General features: G+C 36.9%; 1 protein-coding gene across 2 annotated transcripts; it reads left to right on the top strand.

The window, feature by feature from the left end:
- Positions 1-3,146: 3,146 nt before the first annotated feature.
- On the top strand, positions 3,147-12,104 carry LOC122075135 (2-oxoglutarate-dependent dioxygenase 33). Of its 2 annotated transcripts, none has more exons than XM_042640045.1 (12): positions 3,147-3,452; positions 5,067-5,182; positions 6,415-6,533; positions 6,650-6,713; positions 7,497-7,564; positions 8,274-8,332; positions 8,992-9,157; positions 9,264-9,283; positions 9,603-9,649; positions 11,405-11,485; positions 11,571-11,660; positions 11,741-12,104. In XM_042640045.1, exons 1-12 carry the CDS (start codon positions 3,419-3,421, stop codon positions 11,867-11,869), a joined length of 993 nt encoding a protein of 330 aa, XP_042495979.1. In that variant the 5' UTR covers positions 3,147-3,418; the 3' UTR covers positions 11,870-12,104. The 2 variants fall into 2 exon arrangements, with proteins under 2 accessions (XP_042495979.1, XP_042495980.1); XM_042640046.1 differs by lacking the exon at positions 3,147-3,452 and adding an exon at positions 3,810-3,965.
- The last annotated feature ends 499 nt before the right edge of the window (positions 12,105-12,603 follow it).

The raw sequence follows: 12,603 nt of genomic DNA, 5'->3' as shown, positions 1-12,603 counted from the left end.
CTTAGTGGTTTCAGATAGCTATAATTAAGAAATTGGAATGGAGAAGAAGATTACCCTATTATTGTTGTGCTAAGGGTTGCAAGAACAACATTGAATACCCACGGTCGAAGTCATTGAAGGATTTTAGAACACTGCAGACCTGTATTTACTTCCTTCTAGTTATTCACCAATGTTGATATCATGCTCTATTTTGACAACCTAGCAGTCCCTCACTGCGTGGACTCGATCTTCCTCACCCCTCCTCCATTATTCCTTATACCATGAGCGTGGGCTCTTTATTCAAGGCAATCCAACCCCCTGAAATTTATTCCATTAAACCTTCCTACTGTGAGATTGAAACCAGCATCCAGTTCATGCCATTTTGGTTTCACCAGATTGAGTTTCAGCAACTAAAATAGGGTTTGTCTGTCGAACGATGCAAGAGGACATTCCAGACGATGGTCGCATAGAGAAAGGAGAAGTCACCGGCGGCTATTAGAGACAGCGAGATGAACACCAACAGCCTACCTAGAGACGGTGGGATGAACGCCAAAGGTAGGGAGGAAGTTCCCGCGCCACAGACAAACCCTATTTTTTATTTAAAATTTTGCATCCATCTCGCAGGGATTTGATTAGGAAGATGATAAGGTGTATCGCTGATATGTCTTTTTTCCTAAGGATTATGCCACCCACATCGCAAGATCAATAATGTCCAAGTGTCACAATCCTGGGGTGAGCTAGACGATGTATGGCTCACCCCCACGCTATAGAGGAGCCGAATACCGATACTTGAAACCATGCTCAGGTTTCCTGCGCCAATGGAGTTAAGTAAATTAAGTTTATTTTCCTTCCATACTTCCTTAGATACTGTTACATTAGTTTTCTGTTAGTTAGAGGGTGGTAATTATATAACATTTATAAGTGACTACAATACTTGCTTTCTTAAAGCCAAAGAGAGAGCAGTTCTCAATCAGTCTTCTTTCATGCTTTATGTCTAAACAAATCCAGTGGAGCTCACACCGACTATGGTAAATTCTTTGGCTTTTGGTGGAGTATAAATTTATTTTGTGGGGGTGGGGATAAGGAAAGGTACCATTTATTTGCTTTCATTTGTACATGGTATTCTAACTTGTGTCTGTGACCCTGTTATCTTTATAAAATGTGTAACTATGCACATACAATGACAAGTATGACCTGCTTAAAACCTGTAACATGTATCTTTTCACATTAGTATCTTCAGATGGATTTGAAAGAAATACCTTTTTGCTTGCCCATGTGAAAATGGGTCGTTAATCCTAGTTATCTTATGATGTTGCACAATAGGTCTCTTGACACTAGTTAATAAGGATGACAATATTTCTGCAATGCAGGTACATTTTTAACCTTTTTCTCTTCTTAAATAGAAGCCTTAGTTAAGTCCCAAAAACATAATCTTATCCTTTTTTTCATAATTTTTTTTTTTTTTTGTTAACGACAGTATCTAGGCCTTCAGCCTGACTAGTCCCGCGGGTCCATACTGACACCACAACCGCATGGATCGACTCATACCGAGGTTGAATGAGAACCATTCAATTTTCATTGAAAGCAATGAAGAGCACTAAACACCCCCGTGTGAGTGGTCCAAAGTATATCTAGTGGGAGTCGAACTTAGGACGTTCAAGTTTATGGCTCGTACCAAGTTCATTGCTCACCAACTACGCTATCGAATGAGATATCATTTAAAGAATTGTTTGGGTAATAACCATAAGTAATATTAAAATTTTCATCATAAAATAGCATCTATTTCTAAATATTAATTTAGCATATCTGGACATTATCTTTCTATAGGAACAACAGGGGAGCATTTAGTCAGCAAAGTCACCACCAACTTTGTGATGTCGCTTTGTGTCTGTCCCTGATGATGAGTACCTTTATTGCAATACTCATCTCTGATTTCTTGGTCATCAAAGGTGTAGAGTTGCCCTGTGTGTGTGTAATGACTCGACTATGTATCTGAATAAAACAAATCATCTTTATTTCTGTTTTGAGGCTTCTGTGTTCCATTTTGAGTGAAGGTGGATCATTCAAAGGGTTGGGAGGCTGATGACAGGCCAACGCGGCCGTATTTGTATCTCTTTCTGTAAACCAACTGAGATGTCCTTTTCTTAGGTAGAGCTCTAGTGGGGATGCATGAAGTAATCCACTCAGCTCGGCTGGCCGCCTTTTTTTTTTTCTCTATACAGAGGTAAAGTGCTACATGAATGAATGCTGCCAAACATCCCTAATCCATCATCATCTTGCAAATTAAGAATAAAGGAATGTTTGCAAATTAGAGGAACTAGATAAAATAACAAGAAATTGCCTGGAAGGATATAGTGACAAAAGACATAAATGCATTATATTTAGCGATTAATAAATATGAATTTACTTGGGGTTTAATGGGGAAACATGATTAATGTAGCCAAGGCTTAGTTGAAAAAAATATGTAAATGAGATGTTTTCAACTAATGTCATCTAGGCCTTGGCTTGGCGATTTGCAGTGGTCAATGGAGTCTCTGTTTGTTCGAGGGTTAGTCATTTATCTATTCCTTTTAAGGGTGTTGGTGCTTGGTTTGCATAAATTTTCTTGCATTCCTAAAAACGTAATATTAGACCTATGTTGACTTCTCCGGGAATTTGTATTTAGTTCCTATGTGGGTCTACTTTGTAATGGTCATTAGACACTTGAACTTGCATCCCCTCCAAAAAAAAATATTGATGCCGTCATACTTGAATCCTTCCTCCATTCTTTTACACCTACATATTCAATTCCATTTGCAAATGTGAAAGATGCATCCATAATGACTTTATCACGATAAATATTATATGAAGAAGGTTTCTGTGCACCCCCTTGTATGTATGTGATAGTACCTTGCAACCCTTGGGTGGAGATGAGAGTTTATTATTGGACAAGAATTTCTAAATTATGATAACAGACAAGGGATACTTCCCACTTATATAGAAATGGAACATTTTTTTTTTTTTTTTTTTTTTTTGGCCTTTGACATCTTCAATTAATGTCAATTAATTTACCAAAAAACTCTGTAATGTATTCCATCAATGCGAATCGGTACGTACGAACATGATAAAAGTGATGTAAATTATTTATAAGAAAAAGCACACAATGCCGTGTGGAAATTTTTATCCTTCTGCCGTCTCACATTCCACTTAGGAACCCACCTCCTCTAATCGATAAATAGCAGCATTTTTTGGACGATTCGTCACCCTCCACACCGGACTTGCACCGAACGACGGAAGGGGAGGGAAAGACCACTGGACCACTCCCTAGTTATTTTTGGGTCATGGACTCATGGGTGGTATAAATATATTGTAAACTTTCGGGCCTTCGCCAACTACCTGGCTGCTTGCAGTTGTTGGATTCGTCTTGCACTCTTGCCTCTTCTTCTATTGTTCGTCTTCCATGGCTTCAGACTTCAAGTCCATTCCAATAATAGGTAACAACGAAACCATAAATGTCTTTCCTCCAAAGGATAGCTTCTGATATTCTTTGGATTCATGGTTTGCTTTCCTTAGATTCTTAGGCGATTGCGACTCCAAAGCCACCCTTTTTAACATCATAGAGTAGTTCTCAAATGGGGGTGGGGGGTGGGGGGGTGGGGTGGAGATCATAGACGAGGAAGAGGAAAAGCAAAATCAATGCCCAAAAGAATTTTCAGTTTACTTATGTGACCCATTAATTGGTTTCATTCATTGAAACGAAAAAAGTACTTCTTGTCACAGAGCAGTAATCAGTTCTGGGCATTTGGGATTCGCAATAAGTACTAATGTCTTCTGGGCTTTTTCAGTGGGGACTGGAAGTCTATTGTTAGATGAGAAATTTTACAATCTTAGGTTGATACGCTTACCCAGGTCAGCTTACGCCGTGATTCTGTTAATCTTGTCTCCCCTGGAAGCGAAGTTCTGAGACAGGGCCGTGTTCCCACTACTCTATCGTGTAGTGATTATGGGTATGATTATTGTTCAAAGGTTTTAGGTCTTCGAATGGTTTAAGGCTGTAGAAACAAGTTTTGGAGATTCACTTATTAAATTGAGTTTATATACCTCCTGGTTTTGATTGAGATGACTTGTTGGTTTACAAATAGCTGGCAGGAGTTGAGTTTTCTTCTGTTTGCTAAATGTTATTTGAAAACAAGAAACGAACTCCTTGTTTCTATCTCTGAGCTGCAAATCATGTGCCAAAAACTATATAAGTTTATGGTGCTAGCATCAAGTTGACTGAACAATTCCCATCAGTTCAATTAATTGTGTTTTTCATAAGGAAGAGAGCTGTGAGTTGTCTTTACTGCTTTTCATGTCTATATTCCATTATGCACTTGTGTGCACAACTACCCAAAAGTTATACTTGAAAAACTACTGAGTTTCAGTGGCTTTATACTGTAATCCCCTTTCAATTTCTAATATAGACAGGCCACTGAATTTACTTAGGCCATGAAGATGCAGGATCTTTATAGCATTGGTTTGGGTTGATCATTTACTGTTTAAACCATTTATTTCTTATGGGTTGATCAGTATTGGGTTCTTTGTTATGTAGGTGCTGATTTTGTCTGGGTATGATACATGCTCTATTAATTAAAAATTCTAAGCTAGGAAAATTGATTAGACAGGCAAAGAAAAGGATGTTATGCATCTAGTAATGCTTAAATGAATACAGCTGCTAAATGGAGCAATGGTGAAACACTTTCTGATGGGGCCCTTTTATTGAGTTCATGGTGTCTAATTATAAGTCAGACAAACTTATTTCCTTAGGTTTTCTGTGCCCATGGTGTCTGATTATAATTTTATTTTCCTTCTGTACTTGTATACTGTTTCATTAGTTTTCTGTTAGTTAGAAGTGGTACTGATATAACATTTGTAAGTGAAAACAATCATTGCTTGCTTAAAGCCATAGAAAGAGCAGTTCTTCGTAATCATTCATGTGTTCTACTTTTCTTTTGATGTCTGTTTTCCTCTTCTGTCTTTAGAATGAACACTAGAAATTGGTAAAATGATGTACTCCCTTGAGCTTGAATATTATTACCATATCATCTCATTTCCATTTTTTTATTCAGATGTCAGTCCACTTCTGGCTAAATGCAATGATCCTTTGATTGCTGAAGATCAAGGTGTATCCGAAGTTGTTGAACAATTAGATCGAGCTTGTAAGGAGGCTGGGTTTTTCTATGTGGTGGGTTACGACTTCTAATTTATATGAAAGATGGCATTGCTAAAACTGGAAATAATACATGTTTAGGATCCCAAGGAAAAACTTTATGACTAAGAAAAGGGTTGCCTTGACAAGATATGTTAGATATGATATTAGATCTATTCGCCACTGTTAGTGAACAATCAAGGATCAGCTATTATCTTGTCTTTTTAGGTGCACTGTATTTTCTAGAATTTGCATAAAACTCTATGGGGTCCTTTATTATTTGTTCCATTGTTTTTAGATATATTATGATTATGTATATATAGTCTGCTGATTGTATTGTTTGTTTTAGCATAAAATAGTTGCTGTGGTATTAATTTTACTTTCAGAGAATATATGTACCTTATCTATGGTACAAAGAATCATTCGACAGATCTAAGCTTTAGTGGTTATGCACCATTCTTGTTGTTGGGTTTACATAAGAAAATGTTAAATGGTGTGTTGCTGTCACATAGCTTAATGTTGCTCACTTTGTCTTGGGTGGAAGCAACAAAAAGATCTGTGATTGGGTGAGAAACTTGGAGCATAAGCTCATTATTTTCTCTTCCTCTCCCTGGCTCTGTTTTAATCTGTATATGTGAATGGTAGCAGGACAGAAAGATCTTACTTTGGAGCTTGGATGCCTCCCTCCATCAATCTGCTGGTTGTTTGGAATCAAGTTTTTTTATTTTTTATTTTTTTTTCAAGGTCATTTGGAGAGCTAGATTTTCTCATTGGTCCCAAGCTGTGTCAACCCTCCCTCGCTCTCACTCACACACACGCACGTGCACGCGCACGTGCAAAAACTATCGTATCCAGTAGCAAAAATTGTAAGAAGTTCAAACAAAGCCTTGTGTCAGCGTCCTTGGAGTCTGCTACATGAATCCAGTTCTACCTTTCTAGTCTATTTAAGGTTGATATGCTGTTAAGTCTCTAGTAGAAGTTTATTTCTTACAATGGTTTTGTTCAAATGATCTCTCTTGTTATTTAATCCAAGTACCTTTTGACCTGTTAAACTCAGCAGAATGGAGAGGTGGTTATATGGTTAAACTCAGCAGAATGGAGAGTTGGTTATATGCGTGGTTATATGCTTCATTCAATTTAATAGAAACATTTTTCTCTTTTTTACCTTATCTTTTGATGCTTGACTTCAATTAAAAGTGAACCTGCGAATAAAATCTATTTTGGTTTTCTCTGCTAATCTTGAAAACTTTGACACTGTCTTTGACCAGAAGGGCCATGGTATACCCGATTCCCTTGTCAAAGAGGTGAGAGAATTGACACACCAATTTTTTGATCTTCCTTACGAAGAAAAACTTAAAATCAAGATGACTCCAGAAAGAGGATACAGGTTTACTTCCAGGAATTACATACCGTGTATATACTTTGAAAACAAGTATTTAACAATGATACATTATCTGGAGTTATTTAAATTTCCTCCTCTTCTTGGTCAATGTTTTGTCACAGAGGATATCAGAGAATTGGAGAAAATGTCACTAAAGGAAAACCAGATATGCATGAAGCCATTGATGTAAGTATGCGTATATACTTTCCATTTTGTAATTGTTTGTGTGTGTCTGCTTCCATATGGTAGCTATTGGAGATGTGGAAAAGGATGTTATATGCCATTAGTATCTTACCTGAGGATTCTGTTAAGGTGGTGTTTATTGACTGGAATTTTCTGCTTTGACTTTGTTGGTTTGTAGATGCATATAATATATATATGGAAAATTTTCCTATACCACCCCTAAGTTTAAAATTTATATGGTGTAACCCCCTCGTTTTCTAATAATATCGAGTACATCCCCCATTTTGAAAACGAAACTACACTTAAATCTACTCTGTTAGATAAAAAGTGTTAAGTGATTATGTGGTGTGGCTACTTTTTTCTATTTGAGACCTTCTGTCCAAGAGACTCTTTGAATTATAGAAATTATACTGTGCAGTGGGCCTGAAGTGGTTTTATAAAGAATTTAAAGACACTAAATAAATAAAGACAATAATTAAAGGATTAGATGGTCCACAATCAATGAAAGTCTATATGCTGAAATGTTCATAACTGACAAAAATTCAATGTTCAAATCATATTGTTACAATTTTATGATTGATTTCTAGATCTAGGCTGTAGCTAAACAATGGGGAGGCCATTAGATGAACAATTTCAATTACCATAATGTATCATGCAGCACACACATCTTTTTGCACTTCATAGAACAAGAATACCATTTGTAGGATGTCAATGTGATTTTTGAATAAGTGAGTCTTATGATCATTGTCATCATCATAACTGTTATGAACATTCTCATGGTTGCAGTGCTATAAAGAATTGAAACCTGGGTCCTATGGAGCTCCTGGGAAACCTTTAGAGGGAGCTAATAAATGGTATGTGTTTGTTTACGTTATTAGGATAAATTTGTGTCATGGTTATAGTCAATTATCCAGAGGAAAGTGCGACTTTCTTTTTGCTGCTTAAGCTCAGGTTATCAGGACTACTGTGGTAGTTCTGGTTGTAAAGCTCTAAGCAATAAGCTTGTTACTACTTTAAAACTTTTGGCTGGAATGTATTATATTGTGAATAAACTATGAAATGCATACACTGCAGTTTTGTGAAAGAATTTGGTTTTTGGTTACTGCAATCAGTATAACACATTCTCAAATGAAAAGGAGATTTGCACAGTTCTGGGAAACCCGCCGAGGCCGATTTGGTTGTTGCCCTTGGCATTTTTTCATCGATTTGGTGTGTGGCATGCTAGTTTCTGATAAGATGTATGTATCACTAAGAAAGAAAGGGGAAAATCATCACCATTCTTCTCTATTGTACAAGATCATTTATTCCATTTACAGCCAATATTGTAGTCATGCTTTGTTGGAATTATCCATTTTCAACCTTGGCCTAGAAAAAGAAATTTAAAAAAATTTACTGCTAGAAGCTAATTATGAAGTAACTTCACTTTTCCACCTTTGTTAGTGCAAGGAGAAAGGACTAAGCAACCTCATTCATTCAAGTAGTAGGCACTGTCCTTGATGATTTTGCCTCATTAGATGGTTTGATGATTTGTATTTAATATTTTTTCTCCTTAAAATATCTCAGGCCAGATAAACCTGCAAACTTCGACTCTGTGCTAGAGGAGTATATCAGCCTTCTTACAGGTATGTTTACCAGATTATTTATTTATCTATTTATTTTTAATTTCCTTGTTTTTCGTTCCATATGAGTTGATATATACAGATTGCTGTGGCTGTATAGTCTTTTTCAACCAGAATGGAAAGCGAACCATATCAGCTAGTGGTAAATGGAAAGATCTGGTCCAAATGACATATGACTGTGTCTGAGTGATGAAATATCTATTAGTAGATGTTATATTTATTCATAAATGCAGCAACCGCTCATTGTTAAGGTCTAGGATTCAAATTTGTATAAAAACATATGTTAGGTCTGAATGAGTTGGATGTCTAGTTCAAATGATCAGTCAACCAGTTCACGTTTTTTGAGTCAAATGATGTTTCATTTTGTTGATAAAACTGTAGAACCTACTGGTTAATGCCCCCCCCCCCCCCACACACAAAAAAAAAATAAATAAATAAACAACTACTGATTCATGGACCAAACAGCTAAAGCATCTGCTGCAGTCAGTTTAGAACATTGGGCTATATGTTATGTAAATATGTTGTCATGTGTATACATGTACCTAGTTCATTTACTTAGGTAGATGCCAGATGCCAGACGTATGAATACATGTGTACGTGGGTTTGTGGGATATATTCTTCTCGTAGAAATAGATTTACTTCTATCTCTTGATTAATGGCAGATCTTGCAAGAAATATTATGCGTGGAATTGCTCTAGCATTGGGTGAATTACCAAATGAATTTGAAGGTGAAAAGGCTGGAGATCCATTTTGGGTTATGCGTCTCATTGGTTATCCAGGTGCTTCTGATGCCAATGGCTCAGTTATGCCAGAAAATGACATTGGATGGTAAAACAGTGCCTGTATTTGTGCTTGGACTTTTCCTTTTTGGATTTTGCAGGGTCTTATGTGAGTAACAGTTTTCTTTCATGTTTTTATGTCCAAACAAATGCAGTGGAGCTCACACAGACTATGGTAAATGCTTTGGCTTTTAGTAGATTTTTTTTTTTTTTTTTTTTTTGGGGGGGGGGGGTGGGGTGGGTTTGTGTGGGTGGGGATAAGGAAAGGTGCCATTCATGTGGTTTCATTTGTACGAAGTATTCTAACTTATGTTTGTTATTCGTTATATTATGTATTACTAGACATGCAATGACAAATATGACCTTAAAACCTTGTAGCATGCATCTTTTCACATTAGTAAATTCAGATGAGATATGGGGAAAAAAAAAACTTCTTGCTTGCCCAACTGAAAATGAGTTGTTAATCCTAGTTGTCTTATGATGTTGCATAACAGGTCTCTTAACACTAGTTAATCAGGACGACAATATTTCTGCACTGCAGGTACACTTTTAACATTTTTCTCAAGCCTCAGTTTAGTTCCAAAGGCAAAATCTTATCCTTTTTCATCATAATCGAACGAGACATCATTTAAAGAATTGCTTGCATGATAACCCGTAATATAAAAAATTTCATCACAATTATAGCATGTATTTTTAAATGTTGTATTGGCATATCTGGACATTATCTTTCTGTATTATGAAACTTCTTGATGAAGCAGCATTTTGAATGTTTTAATAAAATATGCAATACTGGTTGTACTCTTCAAAATATACAGTTTTTCATTATTAGGTAGGATATGACAAGCAGGTGCAGATGTAAGCAACTGGGCTTGAAAAGCCTGAGAGCATCCCATGCCTGCCTGAAATTTGGTGGGCTTGGGCTGGACCTAAGCTGAGAAATCCAAGTTTGAGGTCAGCCCCAGGCCTCAACAGATAGCAGAGATGGAAGATTTTTTGCCGGCATTAGATCTATCTGACGTAGACAAATATGACTAGAAGAGGAGCAAGTCCAGATCTGATCAGAATGGAGAAAACAAATCATTTTTTGGGCACAACAGGGGTTTGCCCTCTCTGGCTTGTGATAGCTATCTCTTTCTATTCTCTCTCTTCTACTCATATGTTCTACAGTTTGTGGCCATGGAGTCTTTTTATTAGTTTGCAAATTTTAGTTTAGAAGGTTTAGCTGTTGGGGTCATCTGGTCCTATAAGAAAAAGTCTGGTTTTAGTAGTTCTATTTATTGTATTTTATTATTTTGAGTCCTTATTTCTTTCGTTATTCCAAATTTCTGTTATGCCCCTGCTTAATAGTGTTTGGAGGGGTAATTTATGTCATTATACAGTAGGGTTCATGGAGTTTTAATGTGTACTATCATTAGTTTCAGATTTTCTTATTTTTCAACTATTGGTCGCTACCAGCTATTGCAGCTTGTTCCTTCTTCAATTTTCAATCTATTCTCTAGTAATCTACGCAGTTTGCTTACCTCAACAAATCTCATATATGTTATGGTCCAAGCCCGATTTAGATTCAAGATGTTCTTTTTATATATTTATCACACTGTTTTTTAATAAACATGTGTGGATGCTTTGATGATGAGGACTGCCGTCCTGCAGCCAGGATTCAAATCTCCCCAACATCTCCTTTTCCCAAATCTATTTAAACAATTTAAGAGGGGTGCTTTGGGCTGGGTTAGCTGATCGAAGCCCAGATGGGTGGCTTTGGGATGGGATATCCCAGGGCTGGGCTGGAAAAGAGTGACCTTGGATTTTTCGTCAACAGGAAATCTCGGAAAACACCCCACCACCAACCTACTTTTAAACCCTTCTCTGCAGCCTCGTTTATCTATTCTATAAAATTCACTGTGTTATTGCTCCAAATTGCCTAAGCTTTGAAATCCTCATGAGGGCAGCAGGGTTTGTCCTCCTTAGGCCTCAAAATATTACATTTTGACTCTTTGGTCTTTGAGATTGATGGGAGGCTGTGACTGAAGGTTCCGATACAAATATTTTTGACTGAAGGAGACCCTCAGATGCTTTCAGGTCATTATACTATTTGAAGACCAACTTTTCATGATTGAGGTCCCAAAAACAGTATCTACTAGAACTGCTGGGGCAGTGCACTCCTTGATTAAGAGGCTAGAGCATTCTTTGTCTCATGTTTACCCTCCCCAACCAGGCAAAAAAAAAATCTGAGGATATTTTTCATTCCCATTGTTTGCTTGATTCATTGAGTGCATTTTGATATTTTTATCCTCTGAAGGTGAGAAACATGTCTGGTGAGTGGATATGGGCAGTCCCCATTCCTGGCACATTTGTCTGCAACATAGGTGACATGCTGAAGGTATTACTTTCAAAACAAGTTCCTCCATCTTTGTTTTTCAAAGTTTATTGGAGAGTGTTTGACTAAAAGCCTACACAAATTGCAGATTTGGACCAATGGTTTGTATCAACCAACTTTGCATCAAGTAATCAACAACTTTTCAAAGTATCGAGTTTCTGTTGCCTTCTTCTATGAGGTAAACTTATTCCTCTATTTCATTTTTTGCCTCTCCCTATTAGATGGACCTTCATTCATGATTTTATTTCATGAGCACAGCCAAACTTTGATGCTGTTATAGAGCCATTGGAGGGTTGTAAGCAAAAGACTGGTGGCATTGAGAAGTATGAAAAAGCTGTTTATGGGGAGCATTTAGTCAGCAAAGTCACTACCAACTTTGCGATGTAGGTTTCCCATTTCCCAAACACCCCCCCTTCTCAAAATAGAAAAAGAAGAAAATAAAAAGAAAAAAGTTTTTTGTCATGTGGGAACATGTAATCCTTTTTATGTTTCTCTCATTAGTCAGTGTATGTATTAACTATTATCTTGTCATTGTTTAAATTCTGTATTGGTGTCTTGGATCTTGTTATCATGTTGAACCATCCTTTGAATTCAAATAAATCTGCTGTGATGCCTGGTACAATATTGCTATGACCATCAGTCAATGAGAGAATTTGGCATTTTACTTGACTAGTTCTTTTTGAATATATTGGGAGTGGGAAGTAAAGAGTGGTGAGAATTAGTCCTACATCCCAAAATGGTGAGAAAGGAAGAAGATTTGAGAGGCTGTTTCAGTAAAGACATTGGACCACTGGTTGAGGGTGTATATGTACTTTAACTGACACTGAGATCTGTATAAAATCCAGTTTGTAGGACTAGTCTGTGCCGAAAGGTAGCGTGCGGAAACATCTACAGGGAGCAACGGGACCATGTGTGGAAACATCAACAGGGGTGGGATTTCTGTTTTTCACAGGTTGGGGTGGTCATCAGAGGTGTGGATTACCTTTTTGTGTGTGTAATAATTCAACTTTAATAAAACAAATCATCTTTATTGAAATATTTTTTTTTTTATCTCTGTTCTCTTGGCCACCAAAGGTATAGATTCGTCTTTTGTTTGTGATGAGTCAATGACTATACTTTAA

This window comes from Macadamia integrifolia, chromosome 4 (assembly GCF_013358625.1).
Source record: "Macadamia integrifolia cultivar HAES 741 chromosome 4, SCU_Mint_v3, whole genome shotgun sequence".
Lineage (NCBI taxonomy): Eukaryota > Viridiplantae > Streptophyta > Magnoliopsida > Proteales > Proteaceae > Macadamia > Macadamia integrifolia.
The sequence above is the reverse complement of the archived record's forward strand: the minus strand, read 5'-3'. Positions and strand labels throughout refer to the sequence as shown.

Coding starts and splice junctions, on each gene's coding strand:
- LOC122075135 (XM_042640045.1), top strand. CDS start 3,419: ATGGCTTCAGACTTCAAGTCCATTCCAATAATAG. Junction 3,453..5,066: donor CAAGTCCATTCCAATAATAG/GTAACAACGAAA, acceptor TTTTTTATTCAG/ATGTCAGTCCACTTCTGGCT. Junction 9,158..9,263: donor CCAGAAAATGACATTGGATG/GTAAAACAGTGC, acceptor AAACAAATGCAG/TGGAGCTCACACAGACTATG.